General features: G+C 39.3%; 1 protein-coding gene across 1 annotated transcript; it reads left to right on the forward strand.

The window, feature by feature from the left end:
• The first annotated feature begins 2,791 nt into the window (after window positions 1-2,791).
• LOC131158688 (uncharacterized) lies at window positions 2,792-4,210 on the forward strand. Its single transcript, XM_058113554.1, has 2 exons — window positions 2,792-3,528; window positions 3,739-4,210. The coding sequence occupies exons 1-2, from the start codon at window positions 2,792-2,794 to the stop codon at window positions 4,208-4,210; spliced, it is 1,209 nt and encodes a 402-aa protein (XP_057969537.1).
• The last annotated feature ends 9,140 nt before the right edge of the window (window positions 4,211-13,350 follow it).

Below are 13,350 nucleotides of genomic sequence, written 5' to 3' on the forward strand. Positions count from 1 at the left end.
AATTGCTTCCATATAAATTATGTACTTAGGGTTTTTGGTCATTATTGTACTCACTTTGTATTTAATATTTGTATAGTTAAGGTTGTGTGTTAATTTTGGTTGCCATATTGAATAGATACGTATTAATGTTAGAATTAACTTGTTTCCATAAATTCAATTATTTTCTTGCCCGTTTTATTAGTTTACATATTTTAAATTCGATTTGTTTTCCTTAATTAATTGTTAGCATATGTATGTCTTGTGCATGTCTTTGACAGTGTGTTAATATTAAGATAAATATCATATTATTTAAATATGTATATTATTAGTTAATGATATTTAGTATTGTTACTGTTAATATTATTATTGTCACTATTATTGTCATTTATTATTATTATTATTATTATTATTATTATTATTATTATTATATTTATTATTACTATTAATATTAGTATTGTTATTAGTATTATTATTATTTATTAACGTTATCATTCTTATCATTAATAATAATATTATCACTATTTTTAGTATTTTCTTTATTCGACCTTATACGTACTATGGTATATATTTTGATAAAATATTTTCTTGATTTTTTTAATCCCTATGATTTTATTGCGGGGGTATGAGCCTTCGGGCGTCACGTACTTTAAGCTCTGAGGGAATATATGTATATATATTGTATTACATTTATTTATTTATGTGTATTTATAAATTCATAAAAAGGAGAAATTTAAAGACTTATTAGATTAATTTAGGGATAATTTCCAATTAATTAGGTACCGTTCGTAAGAACGGGCGCGTAGGGGGTGCTTGTACCTTCCCCTCACGTAACCGAACTCCCGAGCCTAACTCTGGTAACATAGACCCGTTCTACCCTTAACGGGATAGTAATTATGTGTTCTAACCGCATTAAAAGGTTAGTGAACTCCGAAATTCCATGTTTTTCCATGAAAATATTAAAATGATTCTAATTTCGCCACCCGTGGCACACACGCTCCTGGGACGTCGCGACAGCTTGGCGACTCCGCTGGGGAGATCTAGAGAGTCGAGCCATTAATTAATTAGAAATTATCCCAAGTTTAAATTTAATAAATCTTTTAATTACTCCTTATTTTTTTAAATATTGTAATTTGTAAATAACTTTGATTAATTGTAAATATTTTACTTCCATAATTTGTAAATAACCTTAATTGATTAAAAATATTTTGTTTCCTAATTTTTTTTTGAATAATTATTGTAGATATTTCGTTTCCAAATATTCTGAATAAAGCATATTAATTGTAGATATTGTGAATAAAGCATATTAATTGTAGATATTGTGAATAAGCATATTAATTATAGATATTGTGTATACTAATCGTAAATATTTTGTTTCCATATATATATATATATATATATATAAATATATATTTTTAAGTATACTAATTAAAAATATTTTTGTTTCCAAATTTGTTGAATAGACATATTAATTGCATATATTGTGTTTCCTTATCTTTTGAATATATATATTAATTGTAGATATCTTGTTTCCATATTGTTTACAGCATGTGAATAAATGTGGGGATAGCGGGATTAGGTTAAATTTAGATTCACACACTCTCACGCTCTATACCCGAGCTTTCCTTACTAGGATTAGATAGGAGTGTAATAGCGTTTGTCCCCACGTGGCAGGGCTTGTGGGGACCCGCGAACCACTCCACTCAGTTTAAACTTTGTCCAAACCCCTTTTGGGTGAGGATGGAGGTTAGATTGGGAACCTTTTTATCAATAGGGATTAGTGCCTACCCACACATACTTGTCTATAGTCTTCCCTAACTAGGATAGAGCCATGAACAACCCTATATATGCGTACCTACCCTAGGTTGGGACAGGAGCCACATCCTTCTCCATGTATAGTGTGTTGTATATATGTTGTGAGATACCTTGTATTATATCATGCATTTGACATCAATTTAGACATGCATACTACTTTTCCTGTATTCTGAAAAAGCCCAATAATGAGACCACGGCCCATCCTTTCAAAAATGAAGCACTTGGCCCAAGCATTTTAAAATATGGGTCGGCCCAACCCTTTTCAAATAACCTAGGCCCAATTCTTAAAAAAAAAAAAACAAACCTAGGCCCGACCTCTTCCTAAGCAAAAATTTAGCCCAGACCTGATTTTCAAAAAGGGTAAAACCCAGATTTCAAAAGTGGGCTTCGGCCTTATTATCTAAAAATATGGGTCAACATTTTTCTAAACAAATCCAAGCCCAAGTCATTTTAAAAACTAGGGCCTGATCTCATCATTAAAAACTTGAAGCCCATATTTTAAAATACTCAATGTCTAAGTGCATATCAAGGTCCATAAGCCTGCATTGAACAGATCCAATGGATTGACTAGCCTGGGTCAACTCCAAACTCATATCATAATCTGACCTTCCATAGAATGCGAGGCATATGGACCATCAACAAGGAAAGGAATGGTTGAGGGAAAATTTGAACTGAAATTGTGGCCCATCAATAGGTTGTGTTACTATTGAAATCTTTCATTAGTGGATTTGTTCTAGAATTCTGGCTAAGTAATCATTTAGGTTACATTGCATTCATGTACTTCATTTCATGCATGATCATGCCCGATAGGTTGCATATATGTTCATATCCATGTTTGTATGTATTTGAGCACTAGATACACCCTAGGTTTGAAATGAAAGCTTCATTCTTCTCTGTGTAATGTCATCGCTTTGAACTTATAATACTGTGCCTGACATATTGCATCCATGTAGGCATACCTTGTGCTTAGCCAAGATTTTGGAAAAGATAAGAGTCATTCATGGAAGACACGATAGTCACATATGAAAAGGAGTCCACGGTACAGATATACTCTGAGAATCAGCAAAGTCAATGGGGAGATAGCGTGAATAAGGAATCAGTGATCGAGGTACTAGATCGGGTCAACCTAAATACTCGGTCAAACTCTTTGGAAGAACTGAGAATCATTTGGATGGGGTGGTCACCTCAGCGCCGATTGAAATTTTCACAATTATATGGGCATATTGGGTTCCTACTTCATGTGTCCGTAAATCTCCATGTGATCGAGGTGCTAGTGGAATTCTGGAATCCTTCGTATTGTTGCTTCACTATGGATGGAATAGACATGGCACCAACTATTGAGGAATATACCTCTTTGCTGCATTTAGCTAAGTTAACGACGCCCTACAAAACTTACGTGCATGATCCTAGAGCATCTTTTGTAAAAGAATTGCATGACGTCATCGGGGTTAAAATTCAGAAGACAGAAGATACAAAAATCACCTGGCCATGCTTGAAGCGACTGTTAGAAAAGGAAGATGGGGAAGAGGCTCAGATGCATATGTTAGCCCTAGCTATTTATGGATTAATCATATTTCCAAAGGAGGTAGGGGCTATCGATCATAATACTATTTCTTTTGTAGCACAGGTAAAAGAAGGAATCAACCCAATCCCTGGAATCCTAGCCGAGACTTTTCGATCTCTCCATGAGTGTCAGGTCAAAAGACGTACAAGAATGAGATGTTGTGTGCCCCTGCTGTATGTATGGATAATGAGTCACTTACCTTGCACCCCGGGGTCTTTTCGTACCACTTACTCGACACTCAGAATTCCCTTAGCAGAATTCAGAACCGTCTAGTCGGAAAAACATGCCAATAAATTTGAATGGAAGTCAAGACTACGACATTTAGTCAGCAGGGGACTCGTTTGGCAAGCACCATGGATGGGCCCGTCCAATGTCATATACAGGTGTGGAAATCTCCCATGGGTGCCTCTGCTTGGCCCTTGGGGAGGGATAGCGTATGCGCCCCTTATGCTTAGAAGGCAAATAGGGGCAACCCAGTTTATACCCATGACACACGGACTGGCCAATTCTCGATTCTCGAACGAAACAGGTGATGATCAAAGACAAGTCCGAGAATTTACAGTGGCATGGAGACATGTGTACTTAATAGAATCAGGCCATCAAGGTTCAAGTACCCAAAGAAACTATGAACTATGGTTGGCTAACAGAGTGAATTCACAGGTCAAACAAATGGTGAGGGATCCTGTAGCCCAAACAAAGGCACCAGCAGAAGACATACAGGGAAATTTTCAAGAAGGGCTACGCTTAGCAGAAGAAAAAGACATGTGGGTAGTAATGAAGGATCAACAAGAAAGGCAAAAAGAAGAGAAGTTGGTTACATTCTATCGTCAAAAAATCAAGCGACAGAAAGCTTAGTGTTTACAATCAGAAAGGGAAATAATGGCATTAAGAAAGAAAAGACGCACACTCCAAGTAGCATTGGACCAGAAATCTCAGATGTTAGAAGAAGTCAGAATTGAAAATGAAAGGAAATCACTCTACATACAGGAACTAGAAAGTCAGTGGGATGAGCAGAGAGGAAAATATAACCAAAATCTGGAAAAGATGGAGCCGTGCATAACAAAAGCTGGCTACTGGGAAGCCAAGTTCCGAGCTTTGCATAAGAAGATGACACAACAAGATGTAGAGGTTATGAAATCATGAGCAGATCTTGGTTCAATATTCGATTGGATTATTTCTGAAAGTGTTGTAGGCAATAAAAATAAGGAACAGGGATGAATGACATATTGTATAAAAGGATCCTTTTAATGAAAAGCAGATTTTTTTTCTAGAATGATGATGATCTTTTCCATGAACCTTGGTTAAAGTACATTAGGCTGCATACATATGTTTTATATTTGTGAATTTTACACATGTCTTAAAAAGACCCACGCCTTTCATGCAGTCAATACCTATGCATTATGGTCTAAAAAGGAAATGTTTTGGTTTGCAGTGCCAGCCCAGAATTCGTCTCGAGCAAGCAACATTGAGATTGTCACGCATCAATACAATACCTAGGGGCAAAGAATGAGTGAACAATTGGAAGTAAGTCCTGGGCATAGAGCAGACACTAAAATTGCATGAAAAATGACAAATCCTAGAATTGTTAACGAACAGGAAAAGTAGTGCAAATGATTCTGAGACATATATGACCCACTCATCCTCCAGGTTACCTCCATTCGTGGACAAATGTCGCTCCCTACTAGCGTCATGGAGGTTCTATGCCAAGTATACCCCATTCATTCCTAAGTACCCGCACACGGGGTTTCCAGTATGGGGACTCCCCCATGAATAGCTCTGATCTGGGGATACAGTATGAAAGAACGTCGTACAACGTCTGGGAATGCCTGAAGCATTGAGGGATCCAATACATTCGCCTCTGTAGATCCCAATGATCTGTGCCGCGTGCCAAAGTCACCCTCCACCGGATCAAATGCCAGATTTTTGAAAATTTAAATGGAACTAATGGTCTCAGAACTCCACCTGCGCCTGTTATTGCCAAACAAATGTCTGCACTGTCCGATATGAGAACTAATGTTGCATGCTTTCAAGATAGCTTACACGGGGTAGCTATCATGATATATTCCACAAGATTGGCTCGGATCCGCACATGGAAAGATCTGGCAATTCTTTCATCCCAAACCGACATGTTATAGAAATGGCACCCGAATCGTATGACCCTTCCGAGTATGCAATGAAACCCACTGAAAACTTGAGAATATGCATCTAGTGGAGGGACATGTCCTTCCAAGTCAATCCTTCGTAGAAGCTAGGAGCCTATTTCCCTATTTTGAATACCTTGAAAGATCCTTACTTCGGGGGCATCCCTAGGGTCAAACCCTCCATGACTTCATGGACATTGTTTCTATACCAGAGAGGATTAAACTGCCATCAAAGTTGGGAGAACTAAAAGTTTCGTACGAGACGTGTTCTAGCTAAGTGGACAGCAAGTAGAAGGGAAGAAGGGTCTCAAGTTTTCGAAGCAACATATCAAAGAGACATGCCAAGGGTTAGGAGAATTATGTTTTCGAAACCCTCTGTCAATCACAGTTCATATAGGAAGTAGACCCAAGTCCGTTCTTCCGGGACCATTCCCACCCAACCGAATGTCGAACTCATGATAAAATAGGCATCCAGAGAAATATAGAAGGATCGATCCGATCCAATGACTACTTGAATTATTCCCACATGTGGAAAGAACATGTTCCGTCATTTCCTGGAACGCCGTTCGGCACCTTTTCCACAATGTATTACCCGAAGCCAGTGTGCTTATCCGCTAACACTCTGCACACTATTAAAGCGTTGTGTGGGCATTCAAAATAAGTTCAAACCTAAGAGAACCGAATGGCTAGCATTTGATATACACCCGGATTTCAAGGGAACCCTTTGCCATCATGGGGGTAACCCTGTCGGAATGATAAGAAGAAGGACGAATGAATGGGATTTTGAACAATTCTTTAGATTGGTGTTCAGATAACTTATTGCGGCGGTCGGATAGGGCAATGCCGGTTTGGCTCCCACCAATGCACTTTGTTTAATGTCAGAGTAAGAAGAGATCTTGAAACATTGTAACTTTTATAATGTTTTGCAAGATGGTGTACAAGTCTGAAGATCGTTTGTACCCGCAAAAGTGAAGAGATTGCAGTCATTGGGTCACACATGCCATTATATCATGCATAGCACTAATCAACATTCAAACCTACCAGAACAAGAGAAGGCCCTTCCCACACAGGAAAGCGCCGGCTCGCTTGTTGATCTCTACGCCCGGCCATTCCCATAACCAAAAGTAACCAAGCAGTACCCTGGAAAGATGAATGCCACTATATATAGACGGAATCACAACCTAGTCGGGGTAAAGGGTCCCAATTGCGGTGTATATGCCAGATTCTTTCTAATCAAATCGACAAATCGCAGGGGAACAGACGGCGCAGTTAAAAGCCAATATCCACGGCGAGCGAAGAATTCCTGAAGATAAATACAGGCAGAGCGATTAAACATTTTGTTGACTCAACTAAGAAAATGCCGGCTCCACATATATGTTTTGTCATTCTACTAAATTCGAGACCCATCGGAGGCGTTCTTAAAGTCTCAAATCAAGCCTAACATTCCCAAGGATGCATCGTCGATAAATTCAATCAGGGTTATCGGACGTCTGGCAGCCTCCAACTACAACATCACTTGTCTGATTAAAAATTCTTCCAGAAGGCAGGGGCATAACAAGGCGCTCAAAGTAAGCGGACACATGAGTCTCGAGTCTTTATAGAAAATTGGTCACCCTCAGTGTTTAGTCTAATACTACCTGCAAAGGTTACCCATTGACCCTTCTTCATTTGACCGACACCAAACAATTTGGTGGTTCCCGTGCCTTCGATGGAACCGAAGGAGATGTCCTAGGGTCGTTGGACTCCCTATTCAGATTGGACCAGTAACCTTCATTCACTTTTCAAGTCTGGATATTAAACCTTCATACCCGTTTGTCTTCTGGGAGCCGTGGATACATAATACACAGGGGAGTTCCATCAATCTTTGATCAGCGGTAAGTTGTAGTAAGGGATCCACGGGATTGTTTATGTATAGATCGATATATGTTATCACCTTCTTCCACTCCCTATGTGGAAGCAGCTGACGAAGCCCATGAGATTCATTCCGAGCTTTAATAAGCATAAACTCATACATATGAGGATCTTTGATTATCCCTCACCTCTGATCTCTTCTTCCACACGTATGGTTGCCTGCTGAGATGATTAAATCAAGGTTTTTGCCAGTAAAAGAGGTTTGGGAAGTATCTCAGGGCAATCGCAATGCCATTGTTTCCAGAGACATGATGAGCGATACGGGCATCCGTAATACTCCTACTTTAGCGACCCTAAGAGGTAGAAGAAGAGAAAGAATACTACTCCGAATCGCGAGGCGCACAGGAGAGTAAGTACCAAAATGGGGGGTAAAGTCCACCAATGATCAGACCTTTCGAAAGAGCTCAAGGCCCTCTTGAGGAAAAATGAAACAGATGAGCTTGGGGCCTTGGAATCAGGGGACACATGAATGACTCAAGTAATGATCTACCCATTGACGACAAGCAGAATCCAAACTGGACTCTTTTGATTCCAATTCACTCATGTAATAGCTTTTTCTCATTTTGCTTTCTTTTTGAATCCGTGGACTTATCCGCCTCGGACCGTTTGTCTTTTTTTCATCATAAAACAAGTAGGCTTTCTTTCGCATTTATTGCATCATGGATAGTTGTCAAAGAATTGTTACCTTTGTTGAGGCAGGATAGGGAAAATATCATACTAGTATGCAAGAGACAGAAATTGAGTGACTTTGAAAACTTAATCCAAGCTGAAATAAAGAGGAAAACCAACTTAATCACCTGAATGGCGAAATGTTTGAAATCAGATGAAAATCCACCTTTAACCAGTAGTGACCCCACGTCACATAAATTTGGGCGAATGAGGAACCACACGAAGTAAAAAATTCGGGGCACTGTTGGATGAAAAAAGATGCGAAATGATAAAACCTCTGAAGGAATACCAACGGTTTTCGCAATGTCACTATCAGACATGCCTGTTTGGATACGACTTATTAACACCGAAAATACCCCTTAACCCAATAGCAAACCGTAAAAACAGAAATTGAGGAGAATGGCTCCCATATATGTTGATCAAATAAAGAAGAGTACAGAGCAGTTTGGGCTGTTTTTAGAAGTAGCCAAACTATCCGATGGATGGCCATGTAGTTCCAATATGAAGAAATGAAGTGCGATCTGTGTGCATATCGAGACTTGAATAAAGCTAACCCCTAAAGATAAATTTCCACTTCCACACATAGATGTGCTGTAACAATACGCGGACAGGCCCTAATTTCATTCATTGATGGGTTTCTGATATAATCAAATTAAGATGCCCTAGCAGATAAGAGAAACGCACGTTTATCACCTTATGGGGGACCTTTGCTATAAGTTATCCTTCGGTTTTAAGAATGCAGGGCACCTATCAGCGAGCCTGGTACGTACGTATCGCATGACCTGATGCATAAGAAATAGAAAGTATAATGTGGACGACATGATCGTTAAGTCCTCAGAATGAGGTGTACCATGGGGATGAACTTAGAGCTATTTAAAAGGGCTACGAAAATGTCCACTGAAATAAATCCATAAAAATGTACATTCGAGCTTCTTCAGGAAAATTGTTGGGATTTATCTTAATTGAGAAATGATCGAGGTAGACCCAGAAAAAAAAAGCTATTAGAGAAATGCCTAGAGCCTGAACCGAAAGAAGTTCAGGAGTTTTTCTTAGGCAAATTAAACTATATAGCTCGTTTATTCTCATTTGAACCTGCTACTTGTGGCCCCATATTAAAGAAAGCGGCTACGAAGGCTAACCCCAAAATGGAATGAAATTGTCAATAGCTTTGAGAAAATAAAATAAGAATCTCTATTAACACCTCCAGTTTGGTCCCCCCCCTTACTGGAAGCCTCTATATTATACCTTAGCATATTCAGAGAATTCCATGGGGTTGTGTTAGGACAACACATGAGTCCTGAATGAAAGGACGCCGGCCATCTTTTCTATTAGCTACCAAAATTTCACGGAAATACAATCAGTCGCTCTAACCTGGAGGAGACATGTTCGCCTTTGGTTTGTGTTTTGCAATTACGGAAACAAACCGCTGTATTAACACAACGTGACTATTCTCAAATGATCCGATTAATATTTTTCAAGAACCTACAAGTAATAGAGACGATGGCTCGTTGCAATGCCTGTTGACTGAATATGATATACATCTGTAACGAGAAAGCCATCAAAGGGAGCATTTAAGCAGAATATTTTTGCTGACGGGCTGTTAAGGATTCCCCTCCACCCATGGTTTGACTTCCGGATCAAGATATTGATTCAATTGATCAAGAAAGGGAAGATAATATGTGGGTGGATGATCGATTTGACGTGCAACCCACGATGGTGAATGGATAAGGGCTTGTACTCATATCACCAAGGTAAATATACCCAGTCACAGCCAAGACTCATCTTTCCGTGTACCAATAATATGCTGAGTAGAGCGTGCGTATTGGCTACGAGGCAGCTATTTGACCGAGGCTTAACAATGTGTCATAAAAGGAGATCCGCGTTGGTAATTTATCAATTGACTGAAGTGGAAACCACGAGATTCCAAGTTATACCATATATCAGGAGTTATCATTCAAGAATATGCAGAATTCGAGTACTATCACCAGCTTTTCGCATTACCAAAGAGAGTAATTCATTCCCTGATCGCTGCACATGGCGCTGTTTAATTTAAGAAGGTTGAGCCCGGAACCAGAGATTGGAACCCATTCGATAAGGTGGCATAGGAAGCCCGCTATTGTAAAATGACAGAAGAACTGATGGCAAGCCATGGTTTCATGATATACAAAACATACTTCAATGAAGGTACCCCATAGGAGCCTCTAATAACGACCAGAAGACAATTAAGGAGCTAGTTAGGGATTCTTTTTAGATGGGAGATATTGTATAAAAGAACCATGATAATGACCTCCTACGTTGCGTGGTTTTCAAGAGCAGACAAATCATACAGGAAGTACACGATGGTGTTTGTGGGACCCTCAGGTCACTTCGTTGGCACCAAAACACAAATCCGAAGGGTGGATACTATTGATAACATGGAACGGATTGTATAGAAATGTTCCGAAAATGCCTAAATGTTCATCTAATGAGATCGTAACAAGTCCCCCCACTCAACTTCAGGTTTATCTCACCTTGGCCTTTTAAGCATGGGGCATGATGTGAGCGGACCCGATACCCCGAAGGCCAGTAATGGGCTCGATTCATTTTCGTGGGCCATTGTATTACTTCCAAAATGGTGAAAGAGGCATCATACTCTACGGTCACTCAAATTGTAATCAATTGTTTTATCAGGAGGATTAATTTGCAGTATGGGATCACCAGAAGATCATATCAGACCATGCCAAAACGTGAACAAGATGTCATGACAAATTATGCCGTCATTCACGGTCAAGCATCATAATCATCCCCTTAACCGACCTCAAATGAATGGACGTGGAACGCCATAAGAATATCAAGAGCATCTTGGAAAAAATGACAGAGACCTATAGAGACTAGCATGTCAAGTTACCTTTCGCTTTATTGGCCTACCGGACCACTGTTCGAACATCCACAGGGGCTACCCCTTTCTCTTTGGTGTACGGAATGGAGGCCGTAATTCCAATAGAAGTTGAGATTCCATCGTTACGAGTCTTAAAAGAAGCAGAGTTAACCGAAGCAGAATGGGTGCAATCTAGATACGACCAGTTGAATCTAATTGAAGAAAAAAGATTGATAGCTATAGTTCATGGACAGTTATATCAAAGGAGAATGATGAAAGCCTTTAACAAGAAAGTGTGTCCTCGACGGTTTCAAGAAGGAGATCTAGTCTTAAAAAAGATTTTACCAATTCATAATGACCCTCGAGGAAAGTGGACCCCAAATTATGAAGGACCGTATGTGGTAAAGAAAGCATTTTCAGGAGGTGCCCTATTGTTATCAGACATGGATGGAACTGATCTGGTGCACCCCACGAACTCAGATGCGGTAAAGAAATATTTTTCTTAGAAACCCTGTAAACTCTCGAGGAAATTCAATAAGATGATGTTTTGCTTCATAAATCTAATGACTATTCATTACTCATGTTTTGATCAAATGATAGATGGCCATCATTGGCCGATCTGTTTTCCCGTAAAAGAACCAAACAATCATTTACCATTTGGTAACCAAATTGAGCCTGAATGATAAGCCAGTATTTTTTTTCAAAAGTCAGTTCACAAAATTTGACCTGGGTATGGGTCCTTTAGGGTCTGGCAAGTCATATGAGACAACAATTAGCTACCCAAAATGATGGCAGGCCATCTTTCTGCCACCCAAAAGAAACGAAAAGAGATCCCTTGCAATCCCTTTTGAGCCTATAAAATTCATTTATTGATTAACCCGTCAAAGGATCACACCCCACACTAGGGCAATTTTAAAGGATTAGTCCCCAAATAAAGTCCAAACAAAAATGACAAAATCCCTTCATAGAGAAAAACAAAAGGGAGCAGTAAAAGCAAATGGAAAGAGAAAGAAGAAAAGAGAAAGAAAATAAGGGACATACTACGCATGTGATCCTTGACCAAATTACCCTTGATGAAAATGATGATTTTGAGCCCTATTTAACTCTTTCTTTCTTTAACCTATAACCCCCCCAGCCTACATTACGGTCCAAATGAAGTCCTGACCAGATTGGTATACGTTGTTGTCTCTAATGATTTGTCAAACTCAATGATGAGTCTGAACTACGTAACGACCTGATCCTGAAAAGGTACGTAGGCAGCTTGTTCAAAGGACAAGTTCGGTCAAAGCCAAAACAAAGTGCCTCAACTTAAACTGGGGCAGAAAATGTCATTATGGGTTGGGATTTTTGAGCCATAGTTTCCCTCTTCTTCAGAAAACCTATATCCCCAAGCCTACGTTTCGTCCCGAGTCTTAAAGACCATCTTGAGATCAAAACATGAACTGAACCTGAGGCAATAATTCAACTTGAGAATTACAGGGGTTCGCAACAGAATAAGGCGAAAGAAGGGAGAAATGTTTGGGGTCATCAACGAAAGGGGAAAAATCAGCCAAATAAGAATTAAGCTTGACAACTTAACATTCATGTGCTTCGACTTTTTGAATACTGGTATAAAGTTTTCCCTTTGAACTGACATTTAAGCTTGGTAAACTAGTCATCTTGCACATATGATCTTTTGATGTAGCAAAGGGATGTCACAATTACATGGTTGGATATTTCTTAAAAAAAAAAAAAAAACCCTTTTTCATAGTCTCGAGAATAGGGTAATCAAAAGAGTTCGCTAGTATGCTTCTTGTTTCAGGCATGATCAGCAAATATGACTTAGGTAGATCCCATGTCCTTTGGAAATGTGGTGTACAATCGATAAATGAGGCAGAATCCGGGGAGGTTGTGGCCTTCATATGAAACTGAGAGCTTTTACTAATGCATTTGCAATGAGGCAATTGTCGTGTCAAAACTTGTCAGATGTCTCCCTATCCAATTGCATTAAGAAAACGGGGTTAATATTGGTTGTAGATCCATTCAACTGAGGCAGATTTTTTAGTGAGTTTCCTTTTAGCCGAGTCAATCGTCTCCATGATTGGGTGAATTAAGAAAATTGAGCCAAGATCAGTTACAGATGTGGCGAGTATCAAAAACATGGCCAAGATGAAAGATGAGGTTATTGATCGCAGACGCACTAGGGGAAAAGATTCAGGCATTTCCTTCATTCATTACCATGCATTTCATGCATTACACAGAAAAGTGCATACATTTTATATCATGCAACATGCTTGCATATCCCCATGTTCTGGTGTCATATCAAACACCTTGCATGCATGCATCCCCACATAGCATCATTCATTCACACCTGTCCTGACATCCTTGTATAAGCAATCTATGTTTCATCTAAAAAAAAAGGAAGAAGAAGAGAAGGG

The sequence above is a fragment of the Malania oleifera genome, chromosome 6, assembly GCF_029873635.1.
Source record: "Malania oleifera isolate guangnan ecotype guangnan chromosome 6, ASM2987363v1, whole genome shotgun sequence".
NCBI classification, from domain to species: Eukaryota; Viridiplantae; Streptophyta; class Magnoliopsida; order Santalales; family Ximeniaceae; genus Malania; species Malania oleifera.

Excerpts from the sequence above, each read along its gene's own strand:
- LOC131158688 (XM_058113554.1), top strand. The coding sequence starts at position 2,792 with ATGGAAGACACGATAGTCACATATGAAAAGGAGTCCACGGTACAGATA. Across the intron at positions 3,529-3,738 it reads AGATGTTGTGTGCCCCTGCT|GTGTGGAAATCTCCCATGGG; the intron begins GTATGTATGGAT and ends TGTCATATACAG.